At 56.6% G+C, this 18,568-nt stretch overlaps 1 protein-coding gene across 16 annotated transcripts in view; it reads right to left on the bottom strand.

The window, feature by feature from the left end:
• Positions 1–18,568, bottom strand: part of ARHGEF10L (Rho guanine nucleotide exchange factor 10 like) — a 148,339-nt gene that overhangs the window by 73,633 nt on the left and 56,138 nt on the right. For 9 of the 16 annotated variants that reach the window (XM_036353074.1, XM_036353083.1, XM_036353080.1 and 6 more), the window contains exons 3-6: positions 18,261–18,446; positions 17,519–17,558; positions 3,147–3,238; positions 1,450–1,533 (exon numbers count right to left, since the gene is read on the bottom strand). In XM_036353074.1, the coding sequence (XP_036208967.1) occupies positions 1,450–1,533; positions 3,147–3,238; positions 17,519–17,558; positions 18,261–18,446 (402 nt within the window). Of the gene's footprint in view, positions 1–1,449; positions 1,534–3,146; positions 3,239–3,343; positions 3,874–17,518; positions 17,559–18,260; positions 18,447–18,568 lie in introns of those variants that run through there. The other 7 variants (XM_036353081.1, XM_036353082.1, XM_036353084.1 and 4 more) reach the window with 3 other exon arrangements.

Genomic DNA, 18,568 nt, shown 5'->3' with positions numbered 1-18,568 from the left:
GTGGGGGGTGTGCAGGAGGCAGCCGGTCAATGATTCTCTGTCATCACTGATGTCTCTATCTCTCTTTCCCTCTCCCTTCCTCTCTGAAGTCAATAAAAATATATTTTTTTAAAAAAAAGAAAAAAAAAAGTAAAAGCAAGGCCCTGGTTGGGTAGCTCAGTTGTAGAGCGTCGTCCCAATATGCCAAGGTTGCGGGTTTGATTCCTGGTCAGGGCACATACAAGAATCAACCAATGCGCCCTAAACGGTTTGGATCAGTGGATAGAGCGTCAGCCTGAGGACTGAAGGGTCCCAGGTTCGATTCCGGTCAAGGGCATGTACCTTGGTTGTGGGCACATTCCCAGTAGGGGCTGTGCAGGAGGCAGCTGATCGATGTTTCTCTCTCATCAATGTTTCTAGCTCTCTAGCCCTCTCCCTTCCTCTCTGTAAAACATCAATAAAATATATATTTAAAAAAAAGAATCAACCAATGAATGCATAAACAAGTGGAAGAGCGAATTGATGTTTCTCTGTGTCTCTCCCTTTCTCTCTCTCTCCAAAAAGAAAAAAAAAAATCAATAAATAAAAATTTAAAAAAGAAAAGGCAAGAGTCAGGCAGATGTCCAGAAAATCCTGGCTGTGTGATCTGGGGCTGGTGGCTTAACCTCTCTGACGCAACTCAACTGGAGCCATAAGCCTGGCCCTGCCGACCTCGTGGGGTTGATTGAACAGTGAGAGCAATTGTGCTTCATCTGGCATCAGACAGTGCCCAAGTCCTCCTGGGGGAGGGGACAGAGCACTGAGCTTGGAGTCAGAATGACCAAGGTTCAAATCCCAGCCCTGCCTCTGCAATATCTTTGTAGAATGAGGACATAATATGCCCAAATCAAAGTCTCAAAGCAGAGTACCAGAGACAAACGGGTGAGTCGCTGGCCTAATGTGTTCAAGCAAAGATGGTGATAATAAATACCCCTCCCCCGGGTGAGAAAGTTGGGCCCAGCTCCAGCAGGACTCACCCCCCCATCTCCCCCACCGCCCCCCACCTCCACTGTCTGAGGCCACAGTCTCCCTGCCCTCCAGGCCCACAGAGGGCCTCACCGCAGAGCAGGGCACAGGCTTTTCAGCTTTCTCCGCTTCACCATTCAGCTTAACAAGCTGTCACTGTCCCTGCCAGCCCAGACTATCACCCATTTTCCTGAGGGAGGAATCGAGGCTTGGAGAGGTGAAATCACTGTCCTGAGTCCCTTCAGCCAGAGCCTCCCCAGCCATGAGGCCCTAACCCCTGCCCCGCCCCAGCCCGGCCCCACCCTCAGCCATCTCCCACTCTCCCTGGATGACTCCAGCGGTTTTTAAAAGCAGGAAGGAGGGGCAATTGGCTGGGTGAGGAGGGAAGGAAATGGAAGAAGACAGACGGTCCCCAGTCCCAGCCCCTCCCACCGCAGCCCCAGAGAAGCATGAAAGGGGCCCTACCGGGCTGACGGGCATCCAGGTTCTCACACGGGACGTCGTCGTAAATCACATCTTCATCCAGGGCGGGGAAAGTGAACCGGTCGACTGGGCGTGAAGAAGGAGAGGAGAGAGCACAAGGAAGGCTGTGGCGGCCCAGGCGGAGGCGGCTGCCAGACTGACATCAGCTGCACCAGCTGGCAGCTCCCCGCCAGCATCAGCATCGGGCAGCCTGGGCCCTGGGGAGCCCCTGCCCGCCACTCTCAGAGGACACTGTTCCGCCCCTTCTCTCCGCCTCCACCCCTCCCAGACCCCACGGCCTCCCTGCCACCCACAGGCCTACCCACCTGGCTCAGGGCACCTGCAGGGAGCAGGGAGCAGGGAGCAGGGAGCAGACCCAGTGCCCAGGGCACATTTTCAGTGGCCCAGGCCCCCAGCGCTACCCCAGAAGGAGCCACCTCCCACCCAGGGGCAGGGGAGGGCCAACCAGCCCTTGTGAGAAGTGGAAATAGGGGGCGGGGGATGGACTTGGAGCGGGGGATTGAGAAGAGCCCCCCAAAACCCAGCCCGCAGAGTCCTGATTGGTGAAGATTTCAGCAAATGAGCACAAATGAGACAGAGCTTAATCCCGGAACAGGTCACTGGGAGGTCTATGAGCAGGGCAGGGCGTGCCCCCGCCCATGACAGTAGCCCAATAGATGCAAAATCTAGTGAGGTCTTTCCCCAAAATTGTGCCCACTCTCTGCCCTCTTTAGGGTTTTGAATGCCAGTCCCCAGCCCTGATGGGAGCCTGGCCTCGCCCCACAGCCCTCTGGGAAGGTCTGGGACCTCTGAAGTCTCGCCATCCTAACTGCAATGCCTCCAGCTGCCCCGGGGGCCCCAGAGCCTGTCAGAGCCTCGACCTGACCTCCTTGCCTTCCTCCCACAGACTCTGCCTCCCAGTGGCTTCAGACCTGGCCACCTCTGTCCAGGTCCCTAGCTCTGGCCTTCGCCTCCCTCTCCGCCAGCCTCCTCACTGGTCCAGCCCACCCCACCCTGTCTCCTGTCTCCGAAGCTACACCCCCACCCCACAGGGATGGACTGAAATGCAATGTGGCTGCATCACCAGCCTCTCCTGGCTCCCTGTTGCCTTCGAAAAAGTGTGGCCCCTGAGGCCCAGGAGGAGGCGGGGAGGTGGCAGCCTCACCCCGCCCGGTACCCCTCCGATGCAGCACTCCATCCATCACCCCGAGGCTGGCTGCTCCCTCGGGCTCCTGCACAAGCCGCCTGGACACTCTTTCCCTGACCCCGACCCCTGGCCCCTGACTCCCTGGCTCTCTGCCTCTGGGGCGCATGGGTTGTCCCCACTCTGCCACCCGCCCTCTTTGTGGGAGCTGCCTGCCTGTGTGTCTGGCTCTGCTCCCAGAGCCACCTCGTCCTGGTCACGGGGGACACCCACCAACTGCTTCGGAAGTACGGGAGGAGCCAATGAACGGCTGAATGTGTGGTTCACGCCTGGGCCGTGGCTCTCGGGGCAAACGGGGGCAACTGTCAAGTGTGGACAGTGTCCAGGCCACCCCAGAACTGCCACCCAGCCCACGGCAGCCCAGCCCACAGCAGCCCCGCCAGGGAGGACGACCTCTCAGCTCACACAGCCTCCCTCCCCCCCGCCATCAGCTCTCAGGTTTTCCTGGAACCACCCCCCAATGGCTAAGACCCAAGTTGGGGGGTGGGGGACTTACTTCGACGGGAACTCTTCCGCTTCCAGCTGGAGCGCCGGACCCCGGACAAAGCTGTGTCCACAGCATCTCCATTGCTCACCACAGCCGCCACCCTGCAGGCCGAGACAGAGTGCCAGTGAGCCGGGAGGGCAGGGGACAGAGCTGATGGCAGGAGAGACAGAGAAAGCTGGCTCTGGAAGCCTCCAGCAGCCCCTCACCAGAACAGCAGGTACATGAGGGGCAGGGCGGGCTGACGACAGGAGCCTCTGGCCCCCACGGCCATCAGTCTGGAGGCTTTGGAGGGTTGGAACCAGGCCCTTCCTCATCTTTAGAAGGCAGCCTGCGGCTTTAAGGGCATGAAGATCACAGTGCTCCCCAGGATGGGCACCCGTCTTCCCTCCAGCAAAGGCTCAGGGGGAACCTCCCTCTCCCCATTGTTCTCCCACCTGGAGCTGGAGGCCAGGGCTGGGGACCACCTCCTGGGAGAAAGAAGGACTTGCAAAGGTTCACAAACCACACCTGAGAGACAGAGCTGAGGACAGGTTGTGCTCAGACACTGGCTTCCCGGGAGCAGACACGCAAAGGGAAAGGGTGGGGAAGCAGCAGAGCCAACCCAAACCAAGTGAGCACGTGACCGTCCGCAGTGCCGTCCCTCGGACATCGTGGGCCCCTGGCATGATGTGGCACAACACGAGAAGGGCGCCTGCCTCTGCAGTCTTCTTACCCTAACCCAGTGGTGGTGAACCTATGACACGCGTGTCAGAGGTGACACGCGAACTCATTTTTTTGGTTGATTTTTCTTTGTTAAATGGCATTTAAATATATAAAATAAATATCAAAAATATAAGTCTTTGTTTTACTATGGTTGCAAAGATCAAAAAATTTCTATATGTGACACGGCACCAGAGTTAAGTTAGGGTTTTTCAAAAGGCTGACACGCTGAGCTCAAAAGGTTCGCCATCACTGCCCTAACCCATAACCCCAGTCCAATCATGAGAAAAATGCCAGACAGACCCAGACAGAGGGACATTCCACAGAATGCCTGCCCGTCACTCCTCAAGGCTGTGGGGATCATAAAAACCAAGAGAAGACTGAGAAACTGTCCCAGACCAGCGCAGGCCGGGCAACAACTACATGCAACCTGGGACCCTGGATGGGACCCTGGGACAGAGAAAGGACACGAATAGAAAGATGGGCAGAACTCGGATCAAGTCTGGAGTTTAGGGAATGGTTCTGTGGTTTTGACAAAGGTCCCGCCGTCACCTAGGAAGTTAGCAACGAGAAAACAGGGTGAGGGGTGTACAACAGAGCTCCAGGCGCTACCATTACAGCTTTCCTGTAAGTCTGGAACCATTCCAGGTGAAAGTTGTTTGTGGGGTGTGTGTGTGTGTGTGTGTGTGTGTGTGTGTGTGTGTTTGCTCAAAAGACAAAGTCCACATCTGCCATTCCAGAAGGGAGAGGCCTCCAACTGTCCAAGACAGCAGCTACTGTTGCCAAGAATTGACTCGAATTTCTCGGTACCTGAGCCCTCAGCCCTCAGTCGAGGCCAGGTGGGGAGATGAAGGCCAGGACAGTCCAAGGAGGAGGAGGGCGGAGAATGAGCAACACCTCCTTGGAGTGGCCCTTTGCCTTCTCCCTCCCAGCTCTGCAGGCAGCAGGCGGAGGAACCTGCCCAAGATCATGCTGCCCATGAGGGGCAGAGCCAGACCGGGGAGCCCGCTTGCCGGGGCCCAAAGCTGGGCTCTTAAGACTGCGTCTCAGATAACAGAGCCCGGACAGCTGGGAGAATGGAGATGCTCTAGTCCGTGCTGTCCCGTGAGCCTCACGTGGCTACTGAGCACTGGGGATGTGGCTGGTGGCACTAATGTGACCAAGGAGTTTAATTTTATTTTCAGTCGCTCTGTGTGGCTAGTGGCCACTGCATAGGACAACGCAGGTCTAAGTCACCTGTTGGAGAAGCTAGTCTCAGCTCAAAGCTCACTGCCAGAAGTCAGCAGTGTTGCCCTGAGGTGAGGGACACGGTCCTGGGGTAAGACTTTACCCCAGCAGGAAGTCAGTGCCAAGAGGGGAATTCCAGCACCAGGAAGGGGTGCTAGAATGAAAGGAGCTGCCTGAGCCCCCATCCCTGCCAGCTGCTTCCCTGAGCCACCACCTGCTCAAACAAGAGATGTCTTTGAAGGTGCTGGATCCAGCCGCTCCGAAATGCCCAGACAGAACCAAACCGCTCCAGCCGGAGTCAACATGAGAGTTTGGCAGGATCCGCTGGAAAGTTTGCATGGATGCACTAACAGTGACAATTCGTGACCATGACGATGCACCTGTCAGATGCCACTCATTTCACAAGAGGGCATAGGAGGTAGATAGTATCATCCTTGTGCTACAGATGGGGAAACTGAGGCCCATCGAGACCTAAGGACTTACCCAGCGTCACTGGGTGCATCGCAGGGACCTGGGTCTAATGCCCAGGCTGCCTGCCTGCACAGTCTGTGCTATTCAATCAGACCTCTTGGAGGTGAGAACTTGCATGTAAATATTCACTGACATCACAGATTCGCTGTGACCTAAGGTCACCTGGCCTTGCTAGACAATTTAGCCATCATTTTTTTTTTTTTTTTTTCAAAAGGAAGGAGAGAGAGTGCGCTCAGCAGAGCCAACAACACAAGTTCCAGTCTTCGTCTAAAAGAAATCGTCATGGTTCCTGGTACTTCCATGCTAGACATTTTGCCACGAGCATTTTCACCGCATAACTAAGTGGCCGGAAGGCAATATTGCCATAAAAAAGGGTAAGTTTGGTTTGTTGCTGTTTTGTGTCATCAGCTTGGTTGTCAGTCTGGCTTCATTTCTCCGTTGACAAACTGGTGGAGAAAACAGTTAAACGGGGTGATCTTAAAATAGTCAGCATTTCTTCCAGATGACGATTTACCAGCGAGTTGGTTGTTTATTTCGAAACACAGTACGTTGGGAGGAGGGAGAGGCCGAGGCCTCTCTTTGAGGGTGCAAGGTGAACCCACGTTTCCCATGGAAGGAAGACAAGTGCGTAGGTACAATCCACAAAATAAAATCAGTCATTTGCACAGGATTGCCATCAATCTAAACACATATTAAATGCATTCAAATATTTTGTATTTCACAGTAACTTTTTGTTGTTGTTGATTTTTAGACAGAGAGAGAGGAGGGGGAGAGAGAGAGAGAAAAAAAAATCAATGTCAGAGCAGAACATCAATCAGCTGCCTCCTGCACACTCCCTACTGGAGATCAAGCCCACAACCTGGGCATGTGCAACCTTTTGGTGCACGGGACGACACCCACCCACTGAACCACACCAGCCAGGCCACACAGTAGCCTTTTTAATTCTGTTATTCATTTTTAATGACCCTCTTATTTGTCATGATTTTATCTCTTTTATGGCAAAATTGCCGTACGGCCAATTAGCTATGTGCTTATGACAAAGATGCTACAACAAAAATACTGGACATGAATCATACCACCCAGCTCCCAGGCGGCAGTGCAGCTCAGCCAGAGAAGAGCTGAGAAGGCCCAGGGTAAACCCTAAAGGTGGCATCAAAGGGAAGCGGATGGGTGTGTATTTTGGGGTGAGATTAGGCAGCTTTAGGAGGGCTTGGGAAATACTTTATGACACCCCAAAAGCCAGGTGGGGCTGAAAACATAAGCCTCTTGGTTGCACATTATCAAAAACACGGTGAACTTAATTTTTAACTTTAATTTAATTTGAAATAGCCACCTGTGGCTTGTGGCCACCATACAATACAATGCAGATCTAAGCCACCTGCTCTATTAAAGAAGCTAATCTGGGCTCATTTCCACTGAGCAGACATCCCAGGTCCTGGCCTTCTGGGCTGAGGAGTGGGGGTCACACAGCACAGAGAAGTCACCCTCCTGCCCACTCATTAAATGAGCTAACGCCGGGAAAGCACTGAGCTGCCACACACGGACCTGCCTCCATGGCTGAGGCAAGCAGAGCCTGGGAGCCCCACGGGAGGGAAGAGGCCGGTGCCTGTGGGTGGACAGGTCTTCCTAGGCTTGCGGGAGGCCACCCCCTATACTCTGTTGGTATCTACTCTGTGCCAGGAGATGTCAAATGCTTGAGGGTGAGTATATGTCTTACTATGACCATTTCACAGATGAGGAAAGTGAGGTTCGAGATTGGCAAGTATCTCGCTCCAGGTCACCTGGCCAGCAAGCGACAGAGCTGTGATCTGCCCGCAAGCCTTGCTCTGACACCAGCTCTGCTTACATTCCCTGGGCAGATGCGGAGGAAGGGGCCTCGCAGGCAAGGGGAGAGGAGGCATGGCAAGAAATGAGCCTGGGGCGCCTCCTCCCTCCCTGCCAAAGCCACTGGCCCACCCTGTACCCACCCCAGGGGCAGCCTCTCCCAGCTGCTGCCCGGCAGGAAGGAAGTCTACTCCCTGTAAGCAAACACTCCTGCTGGGGATTCCCCAGAGAGTAAAGGGGCCATAAAAGGCAATAAGTGGCCAATTACCTCACCCTTATCTGAGCTCCCTGCACCTCTGATGCCTCTCTGCGCCTAGAGAACAAGGTAGAGAACAAGGCCGGCTGGGGTGACAGCAGCCATGCAAGGGGGACCCTGCCACCGGATATGAAGGAAAGGAGCATCCATATGGGGAGAATCCGAGAAGGAGAGGCTCAGGGGGGAAGAGGAAGCAGGGGACAGACAAAGGACCTCTCCCAGGTGCAAATTCATGGACCAGACTGGTCGAGTACACCAGAAGGCCACCACGGAGCTCGGGGCACTTTCGGAGCCCGCCCCCTCTCTCTCCAGGAGCAAGCCTGAGACAAGAGGGGGGTGAGTGCCCAATGACACCAGGGACCTGCTCTGCCCTGGTGGCCCCATTCCGTCAGCACAGTGGACACTCAATGGTGATCGATGTCTTTCAGCCTATTTTACGATAAGAAGCCCCACTGCTACCCAGCCAGCGTGGCTCCGTGGTTGAGCATCGACCTATGAACCAGGAGGTCATGGTTCCATTCCCGGTCAGGGCATATGCCCGGGTTGCGGGCTCGATCCCCAGTGTGGGGCGTGCAGGAGGCAGCCGATAGATGATTCTCTCTCATCACTGATGTTTCTCTCTTTCCCTCTCCCTTCCTCTCTGAAATCAATAAAGGAAAAAATAATTTTTTTTAAAGCCCTACTGCTGAGAATGGTCCCGCTGCTGCAGGCACAGGCCCCAGGTTCTCAGAGAACCTCAATGACAACAGATTTCATAGGTCCCTCCCCAGAGTCTGCAAAATGCGGGGGTCAAGGAGAAGGCCCCCAAACCAAACGGTCTGAGGATTCCTAGCTGGGCCCCCACACACAGAGCATCACCAGGGCCTTTTCCAGGACAAGGTAGGACTAACAGGAAAGGAGAAGAATTCCACCTTTGGCGAATGGAAAGGACCAGAATAGCCTTTGCCTTATAAGGCCTCGAGCAAAACCAAATCTGCAGCACCCAGCGGGCTGTGACGAGGACCGCCGGGGACAGAGCCTCCCAGAGCATCGCCACCCCTCTAGGCATTCCCCACCATCCCTCAATCCAAGACACGCAAAAGAAAGGCAAAAACGCTGAGCCCAGACTAATCCCGCTGCCAGATTTCTTTTCAGCTCTGGCCACTTTCTAGTTCCTGTAACATGTGAAAGTGAGAGGGGCCTGAAAGATCATCTGCTGGGATGATTCAAACAGCTGCCCAATGCAGTTCCCTGGGCCCCTGCCCCGGCGGTTCTGACCCGCTGGTCCAGAGGGGCCCAGGCATTGCTGGGTCCAATGTGCAGCCAGAGCCGAAAACGGGGACTTGAGGTGTGAAGAAAACATTCTGGAGCAAACAGACCAGGATAAAACCACAGCTCTGCCACTGGGCCCCGCACAGAGGGACAGTCACTGGGTGTCTGGGAGCTGCTGTAGCACAGAGCGAATAATCCATTCTACCTCCTATTGTGCGGATTAGATGAGCTAAGGCAGGGGAAGTGCCTCTCTGTGCCTCCGTTTCCATAGCTGTGAAATGGGGCAACAGTACCTCCCTCTTAAGGTTCGTCTAAGGCAGTGGTGGGCAAACTGCGGCTCGTGAGCCACATGCGGCTCTTTGGCCCCTTGAGTGTGGCTCTTCCACAAAATACCACATGCAGGCGCGCACGTACAGTGCGATTGAAACTTCGTGGCCCATGCGCAGAAGTCGGTATTTTGTGGAAGAGCCACACTCAAGGGGCCAAAGAGCCGCAAGTGGCTCGCGAGCCGCAATTTGCCAACCACTGGTCTAAGGAGTAAATAAAGGAGGCATGTAAAACACCTAGCACAGGGTCTGGCACACGTGAAACCCTCCTGGTGTGCCACTTCCCATCGCCCCCGCACCCCGCCCTCCTCCAGTGACAGGGTCCCTGCATGCAGTCCCCTCCTCACTCTGGGGCCAGCCACGTCTCACACACAGAAGGTTCCAGGACCCAGTTTGCTCGTCCTGTGTCACCTCACACACAGTCACACATCCACTGACTCAATAAGTAGGAGTGGTGAGGAGCCCCCAGGGGAAATCTTAAAAGTGGCCCCTCATGTGATATTCCTGACACCGTCTCCAATGGGGAGTGAGCACCAAGGCCCCCCGGGGAACCACTGAAACCCAGGAGGCTGCCCCGGACCCGCCCTGGCCTCCTGCTCTGTGTGCACACACCTTCCCCCTGACAAATTGAGGGGCCCGGCTCGGTGGTCAGAGCTTGGACAGGCACTGCACCCCCAGCAATAACTTATCAAGGACCACGTGGGGTTTTGAAGATGAACACAGGTTCCCCTGGGAAAATGCTCATGCTCTGTAATTAGCCTACGAAGAGAGCCATGAAACAGTATGTGTCATAAAACCACAGTTCTATAAATAAATGTATGTACACTTATATATGCGCAGGGCAACGCAGCTGGACGGAAACACACAGTGCGGAATTAAAGCTTGCTTTTAGTCTATCATTTTCTGTACTTTCCAACTTTTCTACAATAAACATGTATAACCATTAGTAAGAAAAAAAAGAGAGAAAACACATCTAAGCTAATGCACTGGCCAACGTGGGTCCCTTCTACCTTAGTCTGCCCAAGACAGACATGCACCCTTTGGAGACAGGGATAAAGAGCAGCTCTCCCAGCCGGTGTGGCTCAGTGGTTGAGCGTCAACCCAGGAACCAAGAGGTCACTGGTTCGATTCCCAGTCAGGACACATGCCCGGGTTGCGGGGTCAATCCCCAGTAGGGAGCATGCAGGAGGCAGCCAATCGATGATGTTTCTCTCTCTCATCAATGTTTCTATCTCTCTATCCCTCTCCCTTCCTCTCTCTCTAAAAATCAATAAAGGGAAAAATATTTTTTTTAGAAAAAGAGCAGCTCACGGACTGAGCATCTGTTCTGACATCTCTTCTCATCCTCCCAAAGGCTTCGTCAGGCGGGCCTACTGTTCCACTTCACCGAGAGGGAACAACGTCGCTGATGAGGCAGCAGAAGGTCCTGCCTGGGTCACGGAGCTGAGATGTAGGGCGGGTGGGGCCCGAACCTGATCTCTGTGGGAGACACAGGGCAGAAGGCTGGAATACTGGTTCTGGAAGCCGCCCGGGCTCTGCCTCATCTCAGCCCCGGGACCTCAGGCTGATGACAGCCCTCTCTGCGCCTGTGTCCACATATGTAAAGCGGGGATTGTGACAGGGCCTGTGAGAGCCTGTGAGAGGATTCGTGAGATAAGGCAGATAACGCTCTCAGGACAGGGCCTGGCGAATAGTAAGTGCTGATCACATGCAGCCACACACCCGGGCACGTGAAGATAACTAGCCCTGCACAGAATGCCGGCCCCGCCCCCAGGGCAGGGACCTTCCGCCTGGGTCGCTGCAGAGCCTGCCACATCGAGGTGCTCAGCTAAGATGTGCACCAGAAAGGATGGAGGTTGGAGGTCAAGGGCAGGGAGGACACCGGCCAGCAGAATATAGTCCAGGACAGCGCAGCACGGTCCTGGGTGGGCAGGGTCTGCAGACAAAGAGCAAACAGAGACCCTGACCTCAGGCGTTGGGCGCAGTGCTACCACCTGCCTGCCCAGCACCCCTGGACCTCTCTGGGTCTGCACAACGGGCCCCTAATAATCCCCTCTTTCCAGGGCCGTGGTGTTCGTCTCCTACGGCTGCTGTGACAAATCACCACAAGCTCAGTGGCTTAAAGGACACGAATGTATTATCCTATAGACATGGAGGTCCCAAGTCCAACGTGGGTTTCACCAGACGAAAAGCAAGGCATTGCCCATGCCCTGCTCCCTCTGGCGGCTCCAGGGCAGAATCCATCCCTTGTCCTTTTCCAGCCCCTGGAGCCCTCGGCTTGTGGCCCCCTCCTCAAAGCCAAGAGCAAGGCATCTCTGAGTCTCTCTCTGGCTCTGACCTCTGGCCTCCCTCTTACAAGGACTCTGGGATTCCATTGGGTTAACCAGGACAATCCAGGAAAACCTCCCCATCACAAGACCCTTAACGTAATCCCATCTGGACAGTCCCTTTGCCATGTCAGATACCATTTCACAGGCTCCGGAGATTAGACCATGGACCTCTTTGAGGAGGGAGAGGGGCGCATTACTCCGCCTACCACCGTCATGAGAGCCAAAAGGAGACGTGTGTAGAATGGCTACTGAACTGTAGAGCCCATGCAAATGCCAGCTACTAGGATTGCACTGTGCTGTGCTGGGCACCGGGGATAAAAGCTGAAGAAGGCGGAGTCCTACTGCTACAGGGACCCCAGGCATGGGCCTCACGAGATTCCTGAAAGAGCCCTCAGTGTCACAAAGGGTGTGCCCTGTTCAGGGGAGAGACAGCGCGGCTTTTATACTGGGTCCTCAAAGGGTCCGTGATCCAAAGGCCATCGCTCCGATGCGGGAACCCATTTAACCAGGGTGGGAAACAGAAAAACACCCAAATACAGCTTCTCCACCTTAGGGGCGAGGGGCCAGAGAGGGTCTTCGATGGAAAAGGGGGCCCCATAACCCGCCCAGGAGGGACTCCACTGCCCACATGGGCCCTGCAGGACAGGAGGACGCAAAAGGCTGTGAATACCTGCGATTTAGGGAAATGGCAAGTTTAAGGCCAAGCCCAGGGTTCCAAACAACTGCAGCTGGGTCTGCAGCAACTGGGGAAGCCTTGAGTGATACCTCCACGACTGACCTCCCCAGGGAGAATTTCCTCAGGGGCTGGGGGCCACTCAGGCCTCATCTCACTGCTTCCCCTGCTCCCCGCGCACAGGCCAGGCTGCAGACGGCACTCTGGCCTGATTCCATTCTGTTCAAATGCTGCTTCCCTGAGCCTGGCCTCCGCTTGGCCTGACCCTGTCAGCACCTGACACGCCTGGGGAGGATGGTCTCCAGGGCCTGTCCAGGAATCCAGCTGCCCCGCTGCCTCACTCGGGACCCAGGTCCACGTGAGAGGTGCTGGCCAGTGGGCAGCACGGCCCATCTTGTCTGGATAAGCCCAGGAAGGGGCAGGGCTGGTAGCTCCAGGGGGCCACTGTGAGTCCCTACAGCTGGCCGGGAGCCAAAGGCCTCAGCCAACAGGAAATGCTGAGGCTGCAGGGGCCCCTCTGGGATGGCAGTAACGGGGCCGGAAAAGCCAAGAGGCCGGCGTCCACAGGCAGTGCACGGAGTGAGGGGTACGAGGTGCAGCCTGCAGCCAGGAGAACACAGGAAGCTGGCGACCACTGGGCGCCCAGGGCCGCTCTTTCGGCCGAGGCTCCCCCCCGCGGCTCCTCCAGCGAGAGCTCGGGCTGGTGTGAGCGCACTGGCTGCAGGTCGGGCAGATGGAGCTCCAGCCCTGCCATCCACCAGCCCTACCAGATCGTGGGAAACTACCTCAGCTCTCTAAGCCTCGGCCCCTAATCTGCACAAGGGAAGTGATCCGTGGCCTGTCTCCAGGGCTGCAGTGCCCAGGGGGTGACACACATGCAGGCAGCCTCGGTAAGTGGCAGCCGACACCTCAGATCAGCAGGATCGGGGACCTGGGGGTGTGGCCTCGGGCCCCTCTACCGCCCCCAGCCCCATCCCTGCTGGCCTCTGCCCGCGTGGGCTGCCAGAGTCAGAACCCAGGTTCAGAGATCCCATGTCCACGCTGCTCATGACCTGTTCGTTTTCATGGATGGAGACGCTGAAAGTCACCTTTCGGACCCCACTCGCCCATCCTTCTATCCCTCGGTACCCACCATTCATTCGGCAGGGATGTCCTCGGCCGGCGTCTGTGCCTGGCGCCATGCCACGCCATGAGGATGAGGACACAGCAGCCAGCTGCCCCCGTGGGGCTGGCCTGCAGGTGGGGGACACTTCCTCACCCCTCTATCATCACAAGACCTCAGTGTGGGCGAGAGGGGCAGGACTGCTTTTACTCTGCTCCCCTATCAGAGAAGGGGACTCCCCCAGAATCACTCCCTGGCAGTACTAAGCCCACTCTGCTTGGCTCCCTAGCTGGGGCCCCTGGAACATCCGACTGCTCAGAAATGACTCTCCCAAGAGCTAGAGGACATCTGTTCGCAGGCAAAGTTCTTACTCCAATAAACACACAAACATTTGGGTCATTCATATGGAGCCAGCCGCACCCCCCACCAGGAGCCAAAGGCTGAGGCTCTGGGCTTGCACCTGGAGTCCCAGCGCATCCCTGGCGGGTGGTGTGGTGGCAAACACCTGGCCTCCAGGCGAGAGGCCCCGGTTCTAGTCACTGCCCTGAATGAACACATGCTATCTCTATGTAACTTCAGCCACCTAACTTCCCTGAGCCTGTTTCCCCACCTGTGATGCAGGCAATGACAGTGTCCACTTTCTAGAGCCGGGAGGAGTACATGGGCCTGGGTGTTTAGCTCAGTGCCTGGTACACAGTAAACAGGATCATTATTATCACTGTTATTATTTGCTATGATTATTATTATTACTACTACTACTACTACCACTACCACCTGGTAATAGATGCGTCCTGTTAAGGGAAGAAAAAGTGCGACCAGTTAGCTGAGCACTTGGAAGCTTGCTTTAACACAGCAGCAAGACAGATAGAATCCCCGCCACCCTCACTCCTGGGAAGGTTGAGCAGGGTAGCCCAACCCTAAACCTCACCCCACTGACCTCGGCGTAACACCCCCAGCAATGCCAGCAGCTCTGTTTACCCCATAGACGCCTCATTCCTCCTCTGGGCAAGCCAGCCAAGCAGGCCAAGGGACCAGGAAGTCCATGGGCCTCAAAGCCAGGGACAGACCAGACCCATCAGCCCTGGGCCTGGATTCCCACTCAGCCTCTCCTGTCCTTGCAACTGCCCGCCCGGCAGGCGCATTCCCTCCCCTGTGCAGACTCCTAGAGGTGGGGTAGCTGAGGGAGGAGAGCCAGATCAAACCCAGGTCTGTCCGATTCCCAGGGGGCAGAGCCCAACCAGCTCCCTCTAAAACCAAATCTAAACCAGGACCCAGAATAACAACAGCAAATACGTTTGGAGCAGCCAGCACAAGCCGGCCAGATGAAGCGCCGGATAAATATTAACTTATGTTTGCCTCACAGAGCCCTGCAAGAAAGTAGATTTATTATCCCCGTTTTATTGATTAAGAAAGTGAGGCTCGGGACGGGAAGCCACTTGCTAGTGACCCAGACCAAGACTTGGATGGCTTAGAGCCTGAGCTCCCAGGCCCGCACTTTCCCCACCACGCTCCTGCCACCAGCCGGGCAGCAGGGATGAGGACGCACCTGTCTCCCGCCTCCGAGGCCCTGGTGGGCAGGAGGTCACTTTGAGGCTGCGGCTCTGTCCGGGCCTGGGCGGTTCCTCTGACTGTACTGCCAGGAGCTTCTCTGGAAGCCAGGTGGGCAGCCAGGCAAAGCCCAAGGCCATTTCCAAACCTGGGGCAGGGGCCTCGGAGGAAATGCAGTAACAGGAGGTGAAACGTCCTGCACGCTAAGATTTGTTTTGTCAAAGCTGTGTTTGCTTAGTGACTACCTTCAGGGAAGCATTTTTCAAACACCAAGATTTTTTTTTTTCCTTTTTCTTGGGTAACAGGGAGGAGGAACTCGGTCTGGATGGATTCACCTCCCAGAGGACTCCAAATGGAAAATCACTGCCCAGAGAAGGAGCTGGAACAGAAGGAAACGAAGGCCTGGAAGGGAGGAAATGAAGCTGGGAGAAGGGTGGAGAGCACTGAACAAGGAGTCAGGAGGCCGCCAGCATCTTGGGCAACCGCCCCCCCCCCCCCCAGCCTCCCCATTTGCACAGTTAAGAGGCTGGGATGGAGGCCTCTCGCGACGCCCACTGTGATCAGTGCTCACGGGGTCTCACGTCCCATGAATGTCAGTCCCCAGAAGGGCACCCACGCGTGAGCTTTATTCGTGCCTATTGTGGGTGAGACTCCAGCCCAGGAGTCCAGGGCACCGAGCACACACCTTCTCTGCCCCTCCAGGCCCACGGCGCCGGAATCATCCGAACTGGACAGGAGGTGGGAACAGAAGCAAACACAACGTGTGTATTTCATGCTTTCGACAATCCGTCTCACTTAGTCCTCAGGATGCCTTAAAGTGGGTACTATTATTTCCACCTTATTCACGGGAAAACTGGGGCTCAGCGAGGTTCACAGGCAGCCCGAAGCCACCCCGCTAGTGAGGTCTGAACCTCCAGAGCTCTGGCCCTGGCACCTCCTGGAGATGGTGTGCAAGGGGGCGGGGCTGCTCCAGGGCAAGGGGTGGGCTGCGAGTGGCAGGTGGTCTGGGCCTGTCTTTCAGAAACGCCTGGTGCACCCCAGCTGTCCTGACCAGTGGGCTGGGGAAAACAACGCACTAGGCAGCAGCTCTGAGAACCACCGGGTCAGCTCAGTGGGGCACCCGGCACCAGCCAGGCACACGATCAGGCCTCCAGGGCACATGAAGAGCAAGCGGGCCAGGCTGCTGTGCTCCTGATCCCAAGCTCGGGAAGGGGGGTCTCTGGGAGGGTGGCCTGAAAGAACCAAGATGCTCACTGCTCACAGCCCTGCCTCTGCCCAGGAGCTTCCTCCATGTGGACCCTCCTCCCGCCTTCCCTGTCCCACCAGTGAATTCACGCTCACTTGCTCAGCCAAGATCCCCCCCTGGCTTCCCTCGGGCCAGGGTCGCAGTTCCCTGGGCACCCTCCTCTGTCCCACTGCGAAGTGTCTGCCTCCCCCACCAGACTGAGTTTCCAGGCAGCTTCGCTCCCAGCCCACCTGGAGGGCTGTCATCTGGGGTCACAGCCACCCCAGAACTCCCCAGCTGATGAAATGCTGATTCATTTCAGGCCCCTAATCAGGGAGGAGCAGCCAGCTCCCACTTGAGGCCTTAATTACACAGGGTCCGCCCACTCCCCCTGTGACAAATGAGCACATACAAGACCTTGTGCTGACAGAGATTTGAATCCAGGACTGTCTTTTGCTCTGGGGGCCCAGAGACACATCTGCATCTCTGAGGCCTCCAGCGAGGCCACACCTACGTGAGAACTAGTCACCCTCCCCCCCGCCCCCCACACTCCCACCTGGAAGACAAAGGGGATTCTCAACCATCCCTCCCCCCAACCAGGGCAGCTGCCCCTGGCCAAAACCCACTCCCTCTTCCCTTAGAAGGGGACCCCCTACACACCATGACCCCAGCAGTAAGCCGCAGTGAGTGAAGCTCCGAGAGGCTGAGAGAGGCCTCCGCTTCCACAGCCCCCACCCGCAACTGCGCTGTGTAACTCAGAGCTGACTTGCCCGAGACCCCGGAGGGAAGGGGAGGAAAAGGAGCCGCCGTGACCAGGTGCCCACTGCGCTGCCGGGCCTCTTGCGGAACAGTATGCTCTTCTAAGAGGGAAGCAGTGCCCATTTTACAGATGAAAAAACCAGAGCCCAGAGGACTGTGACTTACACAAGGGCTCACAGCCAGGGCCGGAGTCAGACCCAGACAGTCACCCCCAAATCCAGGCTTTTAACCATGAGGCTGCTCTGCCCCTGGCAGGCCCGCAGCTGGAGGACAGAGTCCCTGACAACAGCCACAGGAATGAGACCAGTATTGGCAAAACAAACGGCGATGGCCAAGACAACGGCCTGGATACCAGACAGTCGGCTAATTCTCAGCCGCGACCCAATGGGGTGAGGGCTTGCTATTTCCATTTTGCACGTGAACAGACTTACACTCGGAGAATTCACATGACTCCTTCAGGCCACACAGCTAGCTATGGAGGGGCCGAGCCAGGGCTTGGAGTAACATGAGTTTTAGGGCCTGACCTGTTCCCTGGGGCTCGGGGATCTGGAACTGCGTTCCTCCCAAGCAAAGACCTGACCTGAGCCATCCTGGCTGCAGCCCCACCCTTTCCCACACCACCTGCCCAGTCTCCCTCTTTTTCCAGCCACAAAAAAAAAAAAAAAAAAAAAAGGAAGGAAGCTCACTTACTGTGTCTGGGGCGGGGAGGCCGCTGGGTCTGGGTCTGCGTCTGCGGAGAAGAGCAGAAGGAGAGCCCGTCAGGCCGGGGCCGGCCTGGTGGACACCCCGTGGTGCAGGAGACAGGGCCTGGCCAGCCTGGGCGCCTGCAGTGCCCGCCTCCTTCTTCCAGTCTCTTCAGTCATCAAGCTCCCCTACCTGTCCTGCCTGCACCACCCCCACCTCCACCCCATGGCCCACATCCCAACTCCAACCAGCACCAGAGGCTGAGCCTACTCCGGGCCTGTCCCCCACCCCCAGCTCCTCAAGGAGTCCCTTGTCCCCAAGGCTGCAGGAAGTTCCTGCTAGTCCAGTTCCCAGTCTCTCCCCATGACAAAATCAAGAGCCCAGCAGCTGCCATTTAACACCAGCCTTATCAGGGCCTTCCCGCCTCCAGGCCACCCGCTCTCTGGGAGGAGCAGCCTCTGGCTGGTGTGATTCCCTGGGAGAAGCTTCAGGGAGAGGGGTGGCTTCAGAGGCAGAGCCGAGCCAGCCACTTCCATTTACTCTGTGCCAAAGCGCACCAGATGCTGCAGGAATGCTAGGAATGCTTGTTCCCAGGGGAGGCCACGGAATGCAGCTTCTTCCCAGTGGCTTCTCCCTTCCTGCTTCCTGGGGACAGCAGAGGAACCAGAGGCAGGACTGGGAGCCTGGAGCTCCACCCCAGCCCAGAGGCCTGGGGATGGGGGAACCCAAGGCTCCCAGAGCACCTTACCCGTGACAGGGGCCGCGTCCAAATGGATCAGGGGGGCGTCTGTGTCCTCTGGAGCAACGCCTGGCACGCCCAGGCCAGCACTGGTGTCCTCGTCATCGTCACTGTCGTCAAACTCAAAGGGCTCTCCAGGGTCGTCCTCCGCCTCTGGGGAGGGGCCTAGGCCTCCTCCAGGAACCAGCTGATCGCCTGGAAGGGAGGAGGAGTTACCAGCTGGGCGGCAGGGTCTCGGGGTTAGGCCAAGGGAGAGGTGGCTGGAAATGGGTGAGAGCACAGTTCCCAGAGACCAGAGCAAAGCCACGCTCCTGTGC

The sequence above is a fragment of the Myotis myotis genome, unplaced genomic scaffold (assembly GCF_014108235.1).
Source record: "Myotis myotis isolate mMyoMyo1 unplaced genomic scaffold, mMyoMyo1.p scaffold_m19_p_2, whole genome shotgun sequence".
Taxonomy (NCBI): Eukaryota; Metazoa; Chordata; class Mammalia; order Chiroptera; family Vespertilionidae; genus Myotis; species Myotis myotis.
Note: the sequence above shows the minus strand (reverse complement) of the source record. Positions and strands in the feature narration are given on the sequence as shown.